This window comes from Bubalus bubalis, chromosome 1 (genome assembly GCF_019923935.1).
Source record: "Bubalus bubalis isolate 160015118507 breed Murrah chromosome 1, NDDB_SH_1, whole genome shotgun sequence".
NCBI classification, from domain to species: domain Eukaryota; kingdom Metazoa; phylum Chordata; class Mammalia; order Artiodactyla; family Bovidae; genus Bubalus; species Bubalus bubalis.
Genome location: NC_059157.1, coordinates 103,717,231 through 103,735,483, shown reverse-complemented (window position 1 = coordinate 103,735,483; position 18,253 = coordinate 103,717,231). Strand labels below are relative to the sequence as shown.

General features: G+C 41.6%; 1 protein-coding gene across 4 annotated transcripts in view; it reads left to right on the top strand.

Moving 5' to 3' along the window:
• Window positions 1-16,811, top strand: part of USF3 (upstream transcription factor family member 3) — a 47,428-nt gene extending 30,617 nt beyond the window's left edge. For all 4 annotated transcript variants that reach the window (XM_025284237.3, XM_044941929.2, XM_025284234.3 and 1 more), the window contains 3 exons: window positions 253-335; window positions 6,810-6,906; window positions 9,594-16,811. In XM_025284237.3, coding sequence (XP_025140022.3) covers window positions 253-335; window positions 6,810-6,906; window positions 9,594-16,024 — 6,611 coding nt within the window. In that variant the 3' untranslated portion in view covers window positions 16,025-16,811. The remainder of the gene's footprint in view (window positions 1-252; window positions 336-6,809; window positions 6,907-9,593) is intronic.
• The last annotated feature ends 1,442 nt before the right edge of the window (window positions 16,812-18,253 follow it).

Genomic DNA, 18,253 nt, shown 5'->3' with positions numbered 1-18,253 from the left:
ATAAAAGGTGATTAAAGGTGGAGAAAGCTCTTGGGGAGGTGGGGGAGAGGAAAAAAGAAAAAAAAGTATGACTTGTATTGATTTCCGTAACACTAAACTTAGAATATGACATTCTTAGAAATCTTCTTACGGTTATTTGTATTCAGTGGACAGTTTGATAAGACTTCCTTTGAGATTTCTTTACCCTTGGAGAATGAGGCACTTTGGCAGCAGTAGTGCAAGGTTTGATAAATGAATTTTTTCTCTATCTAGTGGAGAGGCATAGAAAGAAGAAAATCAATGCTGGGATAAACAGAATAGGAGAGCTGATCCCATGCTCTCCTGCACTGAAACAGGTAAGAAATCCTCTTATACTTTAACCAATTGCTTGTGATAAGATAATTCCCTAAGTTGTTTCTGTGCGCAGAATGATTATTTTTGTTCCCTGTCAAAAAATGTTTTTTTTAGAGTTAATAATTGCCTCATTATTTTTCATTTGCTCAATTTTTTTATGTACATATCTCTAAATTCTTTCCACACCTCCCAACAGTCTCTTACTATAATTTCTGCATGGTCAAATTGCCATGAAATTTCATTTTCCCTGTTTTTCCTTTGAGACTTTACTTCTGGAACCCTCTACCCTTCTTTTTCAGTCTCAATTAGTTGGTCTCTTTCAAATCTTCTGCTTTTTGTTTTTGGCCAGGTGGCATGTGGGATCTTAGTTCCCTGACCAGGGACAGAACCCACGCCCTCTGTAGTGGAAGCACAGTTTTAGCCACTGGATCACAGAGGAAGTCCTCAACTCTTCTGTTTTTAATTTCAGTTCTCATATTTTTAATTTCCACGTCTTTTTTTCTTATTGTCTCTGTTCCTTTTATATTTTTATGATGATGCAGTATTATCTCATCTTTGAGAATAATATATAGGGTTTTGGTTTTTAAAAATGTTTCTCCTTTGTTTTGATGTCTTGTCTTTCTTTTTGGAGACATTCCTTAAATGTTTAATGACACCTCAGCTGTTTTTTTTCATATTTGAGAAGGAGGCATTAAAAAGCTAATTGAACAGGCTTATCTTTTGGTGGTCCTAATGGTTTAGTGACTGATGGTCTAGTGGTGTTGTAGTTGTTGTTATTGAATGGAAACATGCCAACATTTGTAGATTTTCTTCTTTTGGAATTAGCTATTAATTTTTATTTTCTGGAGAAAGATCCTTCACCACCCTACCTAGTAGTGGGGATGGTGGGAAGAGGACTAGCTCATTGCCATTATTCTGGGAGCTGGGGCAGGGAACGGGTGCTGGAGAATATCATGCTTTAGGAAGCATTGTTTTACTTCCCCACCCACCATGTTTTCGCTTAGGAGCCTCATCTTATCCACTTCTGTGCCATGAAAGTATCTCTGAGGCTGAAATCCTTGGGTTCAAATTTCACAGCAAAGAAACTTGTCTCCTGTGGTTGGGGAGGAGTGGAAGTCATCCAGTTGCACAGGGTGTGTGTGGGGACTGGTTCTTATTACAAAAGAAGAATCTTTCTACCAGTCCCCTCATTTTTAACCCCATGCCTCACCCCACCTTCCATGGTCACTGGAGCTTCCCAGTCCCAAACCATCCCAGACGTTTGTCGGGGAGGGCCAGTTCACTTCTCAACACTGTTTCCCTCAGCAAGTTCTAATAATTCAGTTTCTTTTCATTCTTCCCTGCAAGGTGGTACCCAGTCTTGCCTAAATGTGTTTTTCAGTCTTCTTAAAAATATACTTTTTGTTTCCTTAACACAAAAGCAAATGTAAGGGCTGGCACTGTGTCTCCTGATTGCTTTTCTTTCCCCGTATTTCAGTGTATAGTAACTGCTCAGTAAGCTTTGTTATTTGCCTAGTGAAATATTCCTCCTCTTGGCTTCTATTCCTGTAAGTTTCTCTGAAAGGAAACCATAATCATTTCTTTCTTGGTGCCCTAGAGTATGCAGTGGAGGTCAGTATTGGTTTCTAGAAGTTGAATAAATTTAGACTTTCTTCACTTTTGCCTCATGTCCCCACCCCTGTCTGCAGTAGAGAACAGCAGGTGGGCATTATCAATTGCTTTTGTCTCAATTTTTGCTTTAAGAAAGGACATTATCTTAGTTTTAGTTTGATGTAGTCCACTTTGTTTATTTTTGCTATTGTTTCCCTTGCTTCAGGAGACAGACACAAAGAAATATTGCTACAATTTATGTCAAAGAATGTTCTGCCTGTGTTTTCTTCTAGGAGTGTTATGGTTTCCAGTCTTACATTTAAGTCTTTAATCCATCATCAGTTTATTTTGTGTATGGCGTGAGAAAATTTCCAATTTTATTCTTTTGTGTGTAGCTGTCCAATTTTCCCATGTACTGAAGAGATTGTCTTTTTTCCTCAAAGTATTCTTGGCTCCTTTGTCATAGATTAATTGACCATGAATGGATAGGTTTATTTCTGGGCTCTCTATTCTGTTCATTGCTCTATGTGTGTGTTAGGACAGTACCATATTGTTTTGATTACTGCAGCTTTGTAGTATAATTTGAAATAAAGGAGCATGATACCTCCAACTTTGTTCTTTTTGAAGATTGTTTCCATACAAATATTGAAATTATTTGTCCTAGTTCTGTGAAAAATGCCATTGGTATTCTGATTTTGCATTGAATCTGTAGATTGCTTTGGGTAGTATGTTCATTTTAACAATATTAATCCTTTCAAACCATGAGTGCAGAAATTACTGGCCAATATCACTGATGAATGTAGATGCAAAAATTCTCAACAAAATGTATGCAAGTCAAATTCAAAAGTACATTAAAAAATCATAAACAATGATCAAGAAGGGTTTATCCCTGTGATGTAAGAATGGTTCACTCTCTGCAGAGCAATCTATGTTTTATACCATATTAATAAAATGAAAAATAAAAATCATATGATCATCTCAATAGATGCAGGAAAAAGCTTTTGACAAAATTCAATATCCATTTATGATAAAAGCTCCCAACAAAGTGGGTATAGAGAAAGCATACTTCAACATAATAAAGCCATATATGACAAGCCCACAGCTAACATACCCAGTGGTAAAAAGCTGCAAGCATTTCTTCAGGACAAGAATGCCCACTCTTGCCACTTTTACTCATCATAGTATTAGAAGTGCTAGTCACACCCCAGTATTCATTGCAACACTATTTACCATAGCCAGGACATGGAAGCAACGTAGATGCCCATCAACAGATGAACGGGTGTATATAGGTGGAATATTACTCAGCCATAAAAAAGGAATGAATTTAAGTCAGTTCTAGTGAGGTGGATGAACCTAGAGCCTGTTATACAGAATGAAGTAAGTCAGAAAGAGAAAAACAAATATCATATATTAATGCATATAAATGGGATCTAGGAAAATGATACTGATGAACATATTTGCAGGGCAGGAATAGAGATGCAGACATAGAGAACTTGGGGACACATGGGGGAAGGAGAGGGTGGGATGAATTCAGAGAGTAGCATTGAAGCATTTCCATTACCATATGTAAAATAGTGGGAAGTTGCTTTATAACATGGGAAGCTCAACCTGGTGCTCTGTGACAACCTAGAGGGGTGGGATGGGATGGAGGGGTGGGAGGGAGGTTCAAGAAGGAGAGGACATATGTATACTTACGGCTGATTCATGTTGTATGGCAGAAACCAACACAACATTGTGAAGTAATTATCTTCCGATAGAAAAAAGTGCTAGCCACAGAAATCAGATAAGAAAAACAAAGAAAAGGAATCTAAACTGGAAAGAAAGAAGTAAACTATTACTCTTTGCAGATGACATGGTATTCTTCATAGAAAATCCTAATGATGCCACCAGGAAACTACTAGAACTCATGAATGAATTTAGTAAAGTTGTATGATACATTTACAGGATACAAAATTAACATACAGATATCTATTGTGTTTCTATACACTAAGAGCAAGCTATCTGAAAAAGAAATTAAGAAAACAATCCCATTTACAGTTGCATCAAAAGCTATAAAATACCAAGGAATAAATCTAACTAAGGAGGTAAAAACCTGTACTTGGAAAACTATAAGACACAGGTGAAAAAAATTAAAGATGACACAAACAAATGGAAAGATATACCATGCTGAAGGATTCGAAGAATTAATATTGTTAAAATGACCATAATATCCAAAGTATGTTTTTAAAAATTAAAACATGCTTAAAAATCTTTTTATTGAAGTATGAAGTGAAAGTCGCTCAGTCGTGTCCGACTCTTTGCGACACCATGGACTATACAGTCCATGGAATCCTCCAGGCCAGAATACTAGAGTGGGTTGCCTTTCCCTTCTCCAAGGGATCTTCCCAACCAGGGATTGAACCCAGGTCTCCCACATTGCAGGCAGATTCTTTACCAGCTGAGCCACAAGGGAAGACCAAGTATACTGGAGTGGGTAAGCTACCCTTTCTCCAGCAGATCTTCCCGACCCAGGAATCAAACCAGGGTTTCCTGCATTGCAGGCAGATTCTTTATCACCTGAGCTATCAGGAAAGTATTATTGAAGTATAGTTGGTTTATTATATTGTGCCAATCTCTATTGTATGATAAAATGATTCAGTTATATGCATATATATATATTTCTTTTTTAAAAATTCATTTCCACTATGGTTTATCCCAGGGATATCCCTGTGCTATACAGTGGGACCTTGTTGTTTATGCGTTCTAAATATAATAGTTTGTATCTACAACCCCAGACTTCCAGTCCATCCCTTTCCCTCCCTACCTCTGCCTTGGCAACCACAAGTCTCATTTCAACGTCTGTGAGTCTCTTTCTGTTTTGTGGACAGGTTCATTTGTGCTGTGTTTTAGATTCCACATGTAAGTGATATCATATGATATTTGTCTGTCTCTTTCTGACTTACTTCACTTAGTATGATAATCTCTAGTTGTATCCATGTAACATACTGTTTATAGTATCCTTCTATTTGAATTTTTAAAAAGATATGTGTGTGTGTACATATACATATATATAACATATACATATATATAACATATACATGTATTGGCATGTAATATTTCTGGAAAGATACATAAGTAACTTGGTTGACTCTGGAAAGGGCTTTAGGGGGCTAAAATCAAAAGGAATGTGCTTTTCATTATATATCTCTTCATGATTTACATTTTTTGCGGTATGTATATATTATGTTTTCCATTTTAAAAACTTGAATAAAGAGTACAGGGACTTCGATGTAAAATACAGCCTTTCTGTAAAAGCTTAGGAATGGAATATACTAGGAGCTTGGCACCAAAACTCAACCAAGTGCCATTGTTATCTCAACCTACTATTTAGAGTAGTTTGTAGTTGTGGTTGACAGAGTAAAGGATCACATTAAAATCTGAAATTTTTGCACGATCTTTAAGGTCCTCTCTGCCCCGTCTCCTTCCACTGTTTCCCTGTATACTTGCCTTTTGTCTCATTTGTCTCATTCTGTTCCTCCAACACGCCAAACTCAACCCTGCCTGGGGGCCTTAGTCCTTGCCAGTCCTGCTGCTTGAGCCTTCTTTCTCCAGATGTCCACAGGGCATGCTTTCTTACACTCCCTTCAAATTTTTGCTTAGACATCACCTCACAGAGAGCCTTCCTCAGCCTCCCTTTATGAAATATATTGTAGCAGAATGTCTAAGTCAGTTTGGGTTGTTCTAAGAACATTACCATAGACCGAGTGACTTAAACAACAGAAATGCATTGCTTACAATTCTGGAGGCTGGGAGTCCCAGATCAAGGTGACAGCTGGTTTGGCTCCTGATGTGGGCTTTCTTCCTGGTTGTGTCCTCACATGGCAGAGACAGTGATCACCTCTCTCATGTTTTTTTCTTCTAAGGGCAGTGATCTCATCCATGAGAATAGACCCTCATGACCTAATTATCTTCCAAAGGCCCCATCACTTCAGGGATTAGGGCCTCAACATGAATTATGGGGGGACACAAACATTCAGTCCACAGCACAGAGTAACCTCTGCCATCTCTGTGATTTCTTCCTTACCCTTCTTTACTATTACTTTTTTTAAATATCTTAGTCAATTGTACCTCAATAAAGTTTTAAAAAATAAGGAATAACAACATAGTTCTTCTAATGAGTCCAAGAAATAATGCATCTGAAATACTTAACATAGGACCAGACATATAGTAGCTACAAGTACCTAACATTTATGAAGTACTTTTCTCTATACCCCATCGGGTTCTAAGAGTCTCTCTGTATAAAGCCTTTAACCTTAGCACACCTGCAAAGTAGACACTTTTATTATCCCCATTTTACAAATGAACTGAGGTTTAGAAAGACTGAGTTACTTTCCCAAGTTACAAAAATGCTAAGTGGAAGAGCTAAATATTCTAGTAAGAGAGGAAAAATTCCTGCAGTTTACCCAAGGAAATACAGAATTCTAGAGCAGAGAGGCCCATGAAAGAGTTCCTGGAGAAAGATGCATCTAAACTCAAACTGGAGTCTGGAGGGAAGGTGACTTGATTAAAAGAGTAAAAGACCCTACTTTATTTTTCTTCATAACACTTGTCACCACCTGATTTTATTTGTAAATATAAATATTTTTATATAATAATTCCTCATAAAAAGTAATATTCCTCAAGGTCAAGAACTTTGTCCTTTTTATTACATCCCCAGCGCCTAGAACAGAGCCTCAATAAATACTTAATAAATAAAAGGTGAATAGTAGAAGTTTTTGAATACAGTGCCAGTTTTAAATTGTGAAAAGATACGTATCATACGTATTGGAAAAACCAAAGCTTTAACTTTCTTCTGGCAAGGTCTTAACCTCCAGCAAAACTTTTAAACGGTTGACTTTCTTTCACAGAGCAAGAATATGATCCTGGACCAAGCCTTTAAGTACATAACAGAATTGAAAAGGCAGAACGATGAACTCCTGCTTAACGGAGGAAACAATGAACAAGGTAAAGATTTGGGGATTCTTACTTTTCATTGTTTTTTCAGTGTTCAGGCCTTTGTGTCACAGTGCAACTTATGATACTGTATTAGGATACAGAAGGTTTTTTTGTCCCGAAACATTATTAAGACCATGTATTCAGTGGGTCTGTGAGAATAGTGTTGCAAATAAATTCAGCCTTTATTCAAGTTTATCTCTTCCCTTCTTCTTTGTAGGCATATCTCTTCCCCAGTTCTTACCTTGTAGGCATACACAATTTTTATTTTATACTCTTTTTGTACTTTCTGTTTGCTTAATTCATGAATAGTTCTGTTTCTCCTTTATTCTAAATGGATCTCCCAGCTAGGGAAAATCCCATAAGAGGATGTAAGGGGAGTCCTGCTCAGTGTAACTTAAAAACAGGTATATGCCTGTGTCAACCCTCAACTATGAATTACTCAAAGGCCAAAGCATTCAATTCATAATTGTGTGCACTGCATGTATTGTGTGACTTAGACTTCCTGATCATTTAATAATATTAATTTTTAGAGGTGACTTTTTTAATGCTGTCAGATGGGTTCTGTTTTCCCACTTGCACTGAAGAGAAGGTTTCCTTATGACAGCTGAAAAGAAATATACCCCAGGCAAATATAAAGCTCTGAGGGGTAGGGCAGTTTGAGCCATCTTTGATTTATGTCTCTGAGAATGGCAGAGAGAGAATCTCCTATGACAACTCAGTAGGTCACCTTGAAAGGAGAGAAACAAAGGCGGAATTTATTGAGGTGGAGATGATGCAAAGCAGTGATTATTGTAAAAAATGAGGAGGATACTGGAAAGCACATCTAGAAGGTCAGCACTCCGAATTCTTGTTTACTTTTAAGTTAGATGACAGCTTACCCCACCCCCCTCAGCCAGCTGTCGTTTATGGTCCAGGTCCTGTTTTATGCTGCTGTCAGGCAATTAGATACATAATCAGTGTTTGGTAACCAGTCAATGTTTGGCACCCACAAAAGGGATGATAAGGCTAGAGTGATGTATATGTTTCTAATGAGGGCTCCTCTGGCTTCATAGCCCAGTGTCTGAGGCCATCAAGTTACCTTAAGGAAAAGGGAAACTCGAGTGGCATGGGATTCAAGAGGAGCTGAATAGCCAGACCAGGAGTTGGGGGGGCACCTGAGGCCCCTTAAGTCCGATTGTGTTGTCGTTTCTGTCATCATCCTTTCTGTGTGTGTGCCTCTGCTCTCTCTTCTTTTCTTCTCCCAACAGCTTCCTCCACGTACTCACTGTCCATGACCGTCTCGCACAGGGACCACAGCAGTGGCCTTGGGGGTCAGGACCACCAGGGTTTGAGTCTTGGCTTCCTTTACTCAGCTCCAAGTCTCAATCCCTCTGTCTTAAAATGAGGATAATTATAACATCTATCTGGTCAACTTGAAACAAATTATTTGTTTATTCTGAACCTGTTTTTTTACATCTAAAAGAAGTGATGACAAAGGTAGTTCCCATCTCATGTTCGTTATGAGGATTAAAAGAGATGACACAGTAAAGCACTTAGAGTAGAGCCCTGAACATAGTAAATGCTTGATAAATGTTATCTGTTGTTGTTACTATTTTTATTATTAGTAAATGAGACAGTGAAGGCAAAGTACCAGGCATATAGTAGGTGTCCAGTAAGTGAGAACAATCATCTTTATTATTTAGTCCATGATAATTGTCCTTTAATTTCTGATGTCTGTAGCACATTGGCATCTTTCTTCTGTGTCTCCTGTTTAAATACCTGAGAAAGCAATTTGATAGTCTCAGCTCCTCCTTGTTGGAACAGAACTTTTTATTTCAGGCTACCATGTAGGGTATTGGCCTTGAGGATCAGCTGCCTTTGGCGGAGGGAGTGGTGAATACCTACCACTATGACAAGGCAGGTGGAGCTATATAGGGTCACTGAGCATAAATACCAGCAGCCAAGCCTAACCCTTAGTAGGATCCATGAGTGAGGCTGTCTCTTTTAAAATGATTTAGGGCATCACAGACATCTTCATGCCTCAGTAGAGTACATGGCCCTACCAAGGAGAATGCAAGTTTCACCATTGATGCCTTCTTATCGCCCTCCCACCTTACTTCTTACATGTTCTACTTGGTCTCTGCTCTTTCAAAGCCATTTATAAAAGAGACTGTCTGGAGTTCCCTGGTTGCCTAGTGGTTAGGATTCTGAACTTTCCCTGCCATGACATGGGTTCAGTCCCTAATCGGGGTACTGAGATTCCACAAGCTGGGTGGCAGGTGTGGTCTGTTGGGGGAGGGGGAAAAAGACTGTTACCACAAGTAATGTTTGTTATTTTAACATTGAAGTGCTACTGTATTGATATTCAGTGTTATTTTCCTAGCATGTTTCCATGATTGCAGTATGTTTTTCCTTGCTTCACCTTTTCAGGTGCCCTATTTTGAATTTGGTAATTTTGAGATTTCTACATTATGAGTAATTTTTGACCTTTGAGTTGTTGATCTTTAAAGATATGTACCTTTAAAAGGATTTAGTAGAGATTTGAGATGCCATTCTAAAAAGAAGAAAGAACTTATATTGTAAAAGAGCTGAAGATTCTCAATTGAGGTATTTAGGCAATTAGAATTCAGTAGCTCAGTATACAGCTCTTTCTTAAATTAATGTAAATACTGACATTGAGAGGTAATTTAAAAAATTTTTTCTTTTTGATATTATAGCTGAAGAAATTAAAAAGCTACGTAAACAACTGGAAGAAATTCAAAAAGAAAATGGCCGATATATTGAATTACTAAAAGCAAATGACATATGTTTATATGACGACCCCACAATCCACTGGAAAGGAAATCTTAAAAATTCAAAGGTCTCTGTTGTTATTCCCAGTGACCAGGTTCAAAAAAATATCATTGTTTATTCCAATGGAAGTCAGCCTGGTGGAAACAGCCAGGGAACAGCTGTTCAGGGGATAACCTTTAATGTTGGTCATAATTTACAAAAGCAGACTGCCAATGTGGTGCCAGTGCAGAGGACTTGCAATCTTGTGACTCCTGTGTCTATTTCTGGAGTTTACCCTTCTGAAAACAAGCCATGGCATCAGACCACGGTTTCTGCATTGGCTGCCAACCAGCCTGTTCCTCTTTGTCTTCCTGCCGCTCTTTCTGCTCAAAACATTCTCGAGCTCTCCACCTCCGAAAGTGAGTCGAGTGTGCTTGGTCCCACCAGCAGCTCACTGATCGCTGTTCCTGTTGGGCCTGAACCACCCCAGCATCGTTCATCACACACATGTCTAAATGATCAAAATTCTTCTGAAAATAAGAAGGGGCAAGAAAGCTCCCAAGTATTGAAGAAAACGGTCCCTTGTGCCACAAGCATCTCCTCCAGCTGCTCAGCAACTGCCACTCAAGGACAGCCTGGAAGTGAGTCCTGCCGGAGCACACCGGATCACAGAAGTGATCTTCAAACCACCCTGGTTGTTTCCGTCACCACCGCAGTCTGCTCCCAGCCTCCCAGACCTGCCGGTGATTCTTGTGTGGCAAGCAGTAGCAAGGGTGCAGACTCCGCAAGTGTTACCATGGTGGTGGCCCCGTCTGTCCCTGGAGGAGGGATGACCACCATGCCTGTAAGCACCCTTTCTGCAAACCCTATGGACAGTGGTTGGACTCTTTCTTGTTCTTTGCCTTCTTCAGCTGTCAGTGCTTCAGATTTGAAAAACATGAATAGCCTTACCCGAATTTCCTCAGCTGGAAACACACAGACAACGTGGACTACTTTGCAACTGGCGGGAAACACTATTCAGCCCTTAAGCCAGACACCGTCTTCTGCTGTGACCCCGGTATTAAATGAGTCTGGCACTAGCCCCACCACAGCCAACCACAGTAGATGTGTGGTTCCAGGCATCAGCTTGAATAATTCCTTTCCAGCAGAGGGGCAGCCAGTTGAGCAAGTAGTTGTAACCTTGCCTTCCTGTCCACCTTTACCTATGCAGCCACTGATCACCCAGCCACAAGTTAAGTCTCAGCCTCCAAAAAGTATCCTCCCATTGAATTCCACCATGCAGGTGATTCAGATGGCTCAGCCAGTGGGGTCAGCTGTTAATGCAGCTCCCGCTAATCAGAACGTTATCATTCTTCAACCACCCAGCACCGCCCCGTGCCCAACAGTGGTGAGGGCAGAGGTTCCCAACCAAACGGTAGGTCAGCAGATAGTCATCATCCAGGCAGCTAACCAGAACCCTTTGCCACTTCTCTCTGCTCCGCCTCCCGGTTCGGTTCGAGTCCCTGTCAGTGGGGCCAGTGCTGTCATAGGGTCTAACAGTTCAGTGCAAAATGTTTCCACCCCGCAGACTTTTGGAGGAAAGCACCTTGTCCACATATTACCACGACCTACATCTTTAGCAGCGTCGAATTCCACACAAACTTTTTCTGTTACTGTATCCAGCCAACAGCAGCCTCAAACCATTTCTTTAAATGGACAGCTGTTTGCTTTGCAGCCTGTGATGTCTTCATCAGGAACTACAAATCAAACCCCTATGCAAATTATTCAGCCCACCACCAGCGAAGATCCAAATACCAATGTTGCCCTGAATACCTTTGGCGCTTTGGCCAGCCTCAATCAAAGCATATCGCAGATGGCCGGGCAAAGCTGTGTACAGTTGTCTGTTAGCCAGCCAGTCCATCCTCAAACTGCTGCAAATAGTCAAATCACCCCAGCTAACTGTGTTTCATTAACAACTGTAGCACCTCCCATGACAACAGATAATTCAGCCACACTACCCAGTACTTATAACCTAGTGACTACTCCCTCAGTGAACACTGTGGCTTGTGTGCCTAACACGAAGGCAAAAAGGTTGAATAAGAAGCCGGGTGTCAAGAAACACTTAGCCACTAACAAGTCAGCCTGCTCCCTGAATGTAGTCAGAGATGTGGGCAAGTCAGATGGCCCCAGCACTGAAGGTTCCGCAGAGCCATCATGTAATGATGGACTTCTGGAAAGCCTCCCTGGTGTGTTACCATCTGCCATTGTGTCCCAGACAAATAGTGTAAGTGTTTCTGGTTCACATTCTTTGAATGTTCTGAATTCTGAATCAGTGATGCCAGAGTCTGTACCCAAATCTAAGTCAGCCGAAGAGTCTAGCCCACCTTCCCAAGAATCTGTAACAAGTGAACAATTTACAATGGCCCCAGCAAAATCCAAAGATTTTCTCCCCATTTCGCAACGAGAGACATCTCAGGATACGCCACCAAGTAGTTTGGCATTGCCAGATGCTGCCAAATCCTGCACGTCAGCCAACGTGTTGATTTCCTCTGCGGATGATGCCCCCGTTTTGGTCTCTCAGGTTCCTCACTTGTCATCTACCACGAGCACTACAAGTACTGACTGTGTTTCTGAGGTGGAAGTCATTGCTGACCCTTGCAGGGTTCAGCAAGAGTCATCAGATACAGTACCAACCCCAGGTCTCTTAAAGGGGCAGGGTTTAACTGCACTGCTCTCTGGTCTTGCTAAAGAGAAAGACCCTCAGAAATCATCTCTTTCAGTCCAGGTGGACCATCCTGACTTTTCTTCAGAAAATTCTAAAATAGTTGATTCAAATGTTGAGTTGCATCCCAAACAGGAGCTATTACTGATGAGCAGTGATGATAGAGACCCAGGACAGCCTCATCCCTGCATCCCTGACCAGGAGGTTATTAATGGTTCTTTGCTCACCAGTAGGCAGGCTGACTCGCCCATGTCGACCAGCTCTGGCAGTAGTCGTAGTTTCTCAGTTGCATCTATGCTTCCTGAAACAGCCAGAGAGGACGTCACCAGCAATGCAACGACTAATACGTGTGACGGCTGCACCTTTGTGGAGCAAACTGATATAGTTGCTCTTGCAGCACGAGCTATTTTTGACCAGGAGAACCTTGAGAAGGGAAGAGCTGGTACTCAGGTACCAGCTGATATACGGGAAGTTCCTTCGAAGCCTTCTGAAGCATCCTCTTTAGAGGGAGACCAGCCTTTCAAAACACAGATATCTAAAGAGAATGGTCCAGGACAGGCAGAAGCAACACCAAATGAATTTAATTCTCAGGATTCAATTGAAGCCACTGTGGATAGGCCCCTTGAAAAACCAAGTTGTTCTATAGGAATGAAAACATCAAATGCCTCTTTACAGGTTTCGACTTCCCAGCCACCAAGCATCACCAGTTTAAGTGTGAATAATCTTATTCACCAGAGTACCCTCAGCCATCCTCTGGTCAGCTGCACTGATTTATCCCAAACTTCAGAGCAAACAGCTGTTCCTACAACAGTGAATCTGACAGTTTCATCTGGCTCCTATGGCAGTCAGCCTCCTGGACCATCCCTGATGACCGAATACTCCCAAGAACAGCTAAATACTATGGCTGGTACTGTACCAAACACACCAATTCAAGAGCCACTCTTAAAGCCAAGTCACGAAAGCCGTAAAGACTCTACTAAACGTGCTGTCCAGGATGACCTTTTACTGTCTTCAGCTAAACGTCAGAAGCATTGTCAGCCAGCTGCCCTCCGGCTTGAAGGTCTGTCCCTGATGAGCCGAACTCCAGACAGCATTTCCGATCAAACTCAAATGATGGTTGGTCAGATTCCTCCCAACTCTTCAAACTCAGTTGTGCCTCTTAGCAACCCAGCACACGGGGACGGCCTTACCCGATTATTTCCGCCTAGTAACAACTTTGTGGTCCCCGCGTTGAGGCAGACCGAGGTTCAGTGTGGTTCGCAGGCTTCCATTGCTGAGCAGCAGCCAGCCCAGGCCGGCCAGCATCTGCAGGCCCTGCAGCAACATGTTCCAGCTCAAGGCGTACCTCACCTGCATAGTAACCACCTCTACTTAAAGCAGCAGCAGCAAGCGGGGCAGTTGAGAGAGCGGCATCACTTGTATCAGCTGCAGCGTCACGTACCTCACGCAGAGAGTTCTGTCCACTCTCAGCCCCACAGCATCCACCAACAGAGAACCCTGCAACAGGAAGTTCAGATGCAAAAAAAGAGGAATCTTGTTCAGGGCACTCAGGCCTCTCAGCTGTCTTTACAACCCAAGCATCATGGAACTGACCAGTCCCGACCTAAGAGCGGTCAGCCGCACCCACACCATCAGCAGATGCAGCAACAGATGCAGCAACATTTTGGAAGCTCCCAGGCAGAGAAGAGTTGTGAAAACCCTTCCACCAGCCGGAACCACCAGAACCACCTCAGTCAAGATATTCTGCACCAGCAGGAGGTGGGAAGCCGGCAGCAAGCTCCGGGGGTTTCTTCTGAACACGTATCTGGGCATAATCCAATGCAGAGGCTGTTGACATCAAGAGGCATAGAGCAGCAAATGGCATCCCAATCGAGTATTGTGACGAGACCTTCAGACATGACCTGTGCTCCACACAGGCCGGAGAGAAACAGAGTTTCAAGTTACTCTGCTGAGGCACTCATTGGAAAAACATCTTCTAATTCAGAGCAGAGAATGGGTATATCGATTCAGGGTTCCAGAGTTTCAGATCAGCTTGAAATGAGAAGCTACCTTGATGTTCCCAGAAACAAGAGTTTAGCCATTCATAATATGCAGGGTCGTGTGGACCATACTGCCTCAGATATCCGCCTTTCTGACTGTCAGACATTTAAACCAAGTGGAGCCAGTCAGCAGCCCCAGAATAATTTTGAAGTACAGTCTTCAAGAAATAATGAAATAGGTAACCCTGTATCATCCTTGAGGAGTATGCAGCCCCAAGCTTTTCGTATTAGTCAAAACCCTGGTCCACCACCAATCGACCGCCAAAAGCGATTACCTTACCCACCAGTTCAGAGCATCCCAACAGGAAATGCCATCCCAACAAGGGACAATGAAAATACATGTCACCAAAGTTTCATGCAGAGTTTACTTGCCCCTCACCTGGGCGATCAGGTCATTGGAAGTCAGAGATCCCTCTCAGAACATCAGAGGAATACACAGTGTGGTCCCTCCTCTGCAATTGAATATAACTGTCCCCCGAGCCATGAAAGTGTCCATATTAGAAGGGAGAGTGAGAGTCAGAGTAGGGAGAGCTGTGACATGTCCCTGGGCGCAATTAACACCCGGAACAGCACCTTGAATATTCCGTTTTCAAGTTCTTCGTCTTCAGGAGATATTCAAGGTCGAAACACGAGTCCCAATGTTTCTGTACAGAAATCCAATCCCATGAGGATTACTGACAGTCATGGGACCAAGGGCCACATGAACCCTCCAGTCACAACCAACATGCATGGGGTTGTAAGGCCAGCTTTGCCGCATCCGTCTGCATCTCACGGAAATGCTGACCAAGGGCCTCCTGTACGTCAAACCAGTTCTTCAGTTCCCCAGCGATCAAGGCATCCATTGCAAGACAGCAGCGGTTCCAAAATTCGTCCACCTGAAAGGACTCGCTCCGGAAACCCAAGACATAGCAACGTCTTTGATCCAAGTCTTCCTCACCTTCCTCTGTCTACTGGCGGCAGTATGATTCTTGGACGCCAACAACCTGCTGCAGAAAAGAGAGGAAGTATTGTTCGTTTCATGCCAGATAGCCCACAAGTACCTAATGATAATTCAGTGCCTGACCAGCACACGCTATCACAAAATTTTGGTTTTCCTTTTATCCCTGAGGGTGGCATGAACCCGCCAATAAACGCTAATGCTTCTTTCATTCCACAGGTTACTCAGCCTAGTGCCACTCGAACCCCAGCCCTCATCCCTGTGGATCCCCAAAATACTCTCCCCTCCTTCTATCCGCCATACTCTCCTGCTCATCCCACACTGTCCAATGATATTTCAATCCCCTATTTTCCTAATCAAATGTTCTCAAATCCCAGCACAGAGAAGGTAAACAGTGGAAGTTTGAATAACCGATTTGGATCAATTCTGTCTCCTCCCCGACCTGTTGGCTTTGCTCAACCGAGTTTTCCTCTTCTCCCCGACATGCCCCCAATGCACATGACCAACTCTCACTTATCCAATTTTAATATGACATCTTTGTTTCCAGAAATAGCTACCGCTCTTCCTGATGGCTCAGCGATGTCCCCTTTGCTTACCATAGCAAACTCCTCTGCCTCAGACTCTTCCAAGCAGTCCTCCAACAGACCTGCCCACAACATAAGCCATATCTTAGGTCATGATTGCAGTTCAGCTGTTTAAATACCGATTGACTAAACATAAGTGTAACGAGTGAGATTACAAATGTATTTGTGTGTGTGTTCACACATACATGCACAGGAAGAGAGAGATTGTGTGAGTGTATCTCCTTGTGTTTGTTTAATCAGTTTCCAGTTATCTTCTGAATGTAGGGAAGCCATGTCAGAGATGAGGCACATACTAGGTTGTCAAAAAAAATTTATCTTTCATTTTTAACTGCACGGTGTGCGCTTTAAATTTCCCAAGCAGACGGACATTTTCAGGCTTGATTTGTAATCTGACATTCTCTAGATACTAATCGACTGGAAGTTGGGAGAAGTCATCTGGGTGTCATCACCTAGATTTTAAATTTGATTGTTGACAATTTGTAAAATAGATGGTTGAGATAGTGGAGTTGCTCTCCAACAATACAGACATTTCGATAGAACACAGTGGCTTGTAACCAAATGCTGGCCAAGTGTATTCTGGAACAGTCTCTTACCCATAGCAGGTGTTAAATTAATGTAGAATGAATGTCCGTGATTCAAGTCAAGCAGTTAGCAAATAGGTGAGTTATTGAATCAACCTTTATCTCCAAGGTTTGGTTTAGGTAGAAGCTTCTTCCTTAATTATAGCAATTCATAAATTATCTGAATTCCATGTCTTGTTTTCCAAATTAGGGAACCGTCAGTTCAGTTCAGTCGCTCAGTCACATACGACTCTGCGACCCCATGAACTGCAGCACACCAGGCCTCCCTGTCCATCACCAACTCCCAGAGTTGACTCAAACTCACGTTCATTGAGTCAGTGATGCCATCCAACCATCTCATCCTCTTTTGTCCCCTTCTCCTCCTGCCCTCAATCTTTCCCATCATCAGGGTCTTTTCAAATGAGTCAGCTCTTTGCATCAGGTGGCCAAAGTATTGGAGTTTCAGCTTCAACATCAGTCCTTCCAATGAACACTCAGGACTGATTTCCTTCAGGATGGACTGGTTGGATCTCCTTGCAAGGGACTCTCAAGAGTCTTCTCTAACACCACAGTTCAAAAGCGTCAATTTTTCGGTGCTCAGCTTTCTTTATAGTCCAGCTCTCACATCCATACATGACTACTGGAAGAACCATAGCCTTGACTAGATGGACCTTTGTTGAGAAAGTAATGTCTCTGCTTTTCAATATGCTGTCTAGATGGGTCATAACTTTCCTTCCAAGATGTAAGCTTCTCTTAATTTCATGGCTGCAGTCACCATCTCCAGTGATTTTATCCTTTTATGTGCCAAGGTCCTGTAAAGCAAAGGTCTTCCTTAAACAAGTAGCCTTAAAAGTGGAAAGCTAAACAGCAGAGTATGTAGATGTTTTCCATTTTGTCCTTGCATTTTGCATCAGGCCATAAGGATGATAGCCAGTTGTATTGTGAGGTTTTGCATGTGTTCAGTTAAGGATTGTTTCATTCATTGAGTTCTGTTGTAGAATTCTCTCTTTGTTCTATTTATTTGATCTTGAAATAGGTTCTTTGACATTTGTTTAATCATTAGGGACTGATCACTTAATAGTGTGTTTGGAATCAACAGTTATTTGAGCCTTATTTTTCAAATATTTCTGAACAGAGAATTAAGCTCTGTCAGTATTTTCACTTACTGATATTTATATTCAAGATATGGCATTGTATATTGCATTATTACCCTTCATTGTAGACTTACAATGAGAAGATGAATTTGTTCATTGCTTTTCCTGATGGTAGATGTGAAATGGTGCTTCAAAAAATTGTCTTTATATAAGTTCACATGTGTGAGTGTGTGTGTACTTGGACATAGATTTTAAGGTATAAACTAGCTCTTTCAAAATAGGCCTGTGATCTGAAAATAGGAAATTGACACCTGAGACCTGCTGAAGAGTAGAACTTGATATAGAGTTGTTTTTAAAGCCCTACTGAAGTTAAGAATGAATTTTGAATTTTAAAGATATATATTCAAAATTCATGTATTGCATTTTGAAAACTTTATTAAAAGTTAAGAAAACAGTTTATGTGTACTCATATTTCAAGCCCATTGCTTGTTGTTATATTCTGCCAAAAATGGAATGGAGTGGGAGATATAAACTGTTCTGTCTGCTCTGTTAACAAAGTTAACCCACGGACCAGTGTTTTGGTTTTATTCTCATTTAAAAAAAAAAAAAAAAGCCTCCTAAGGCTTGGTTGGAGAAGGAAATGGCAACCCACTCCAGTATTCTTGCCTGGGAAATCCCATGGACAGAGGG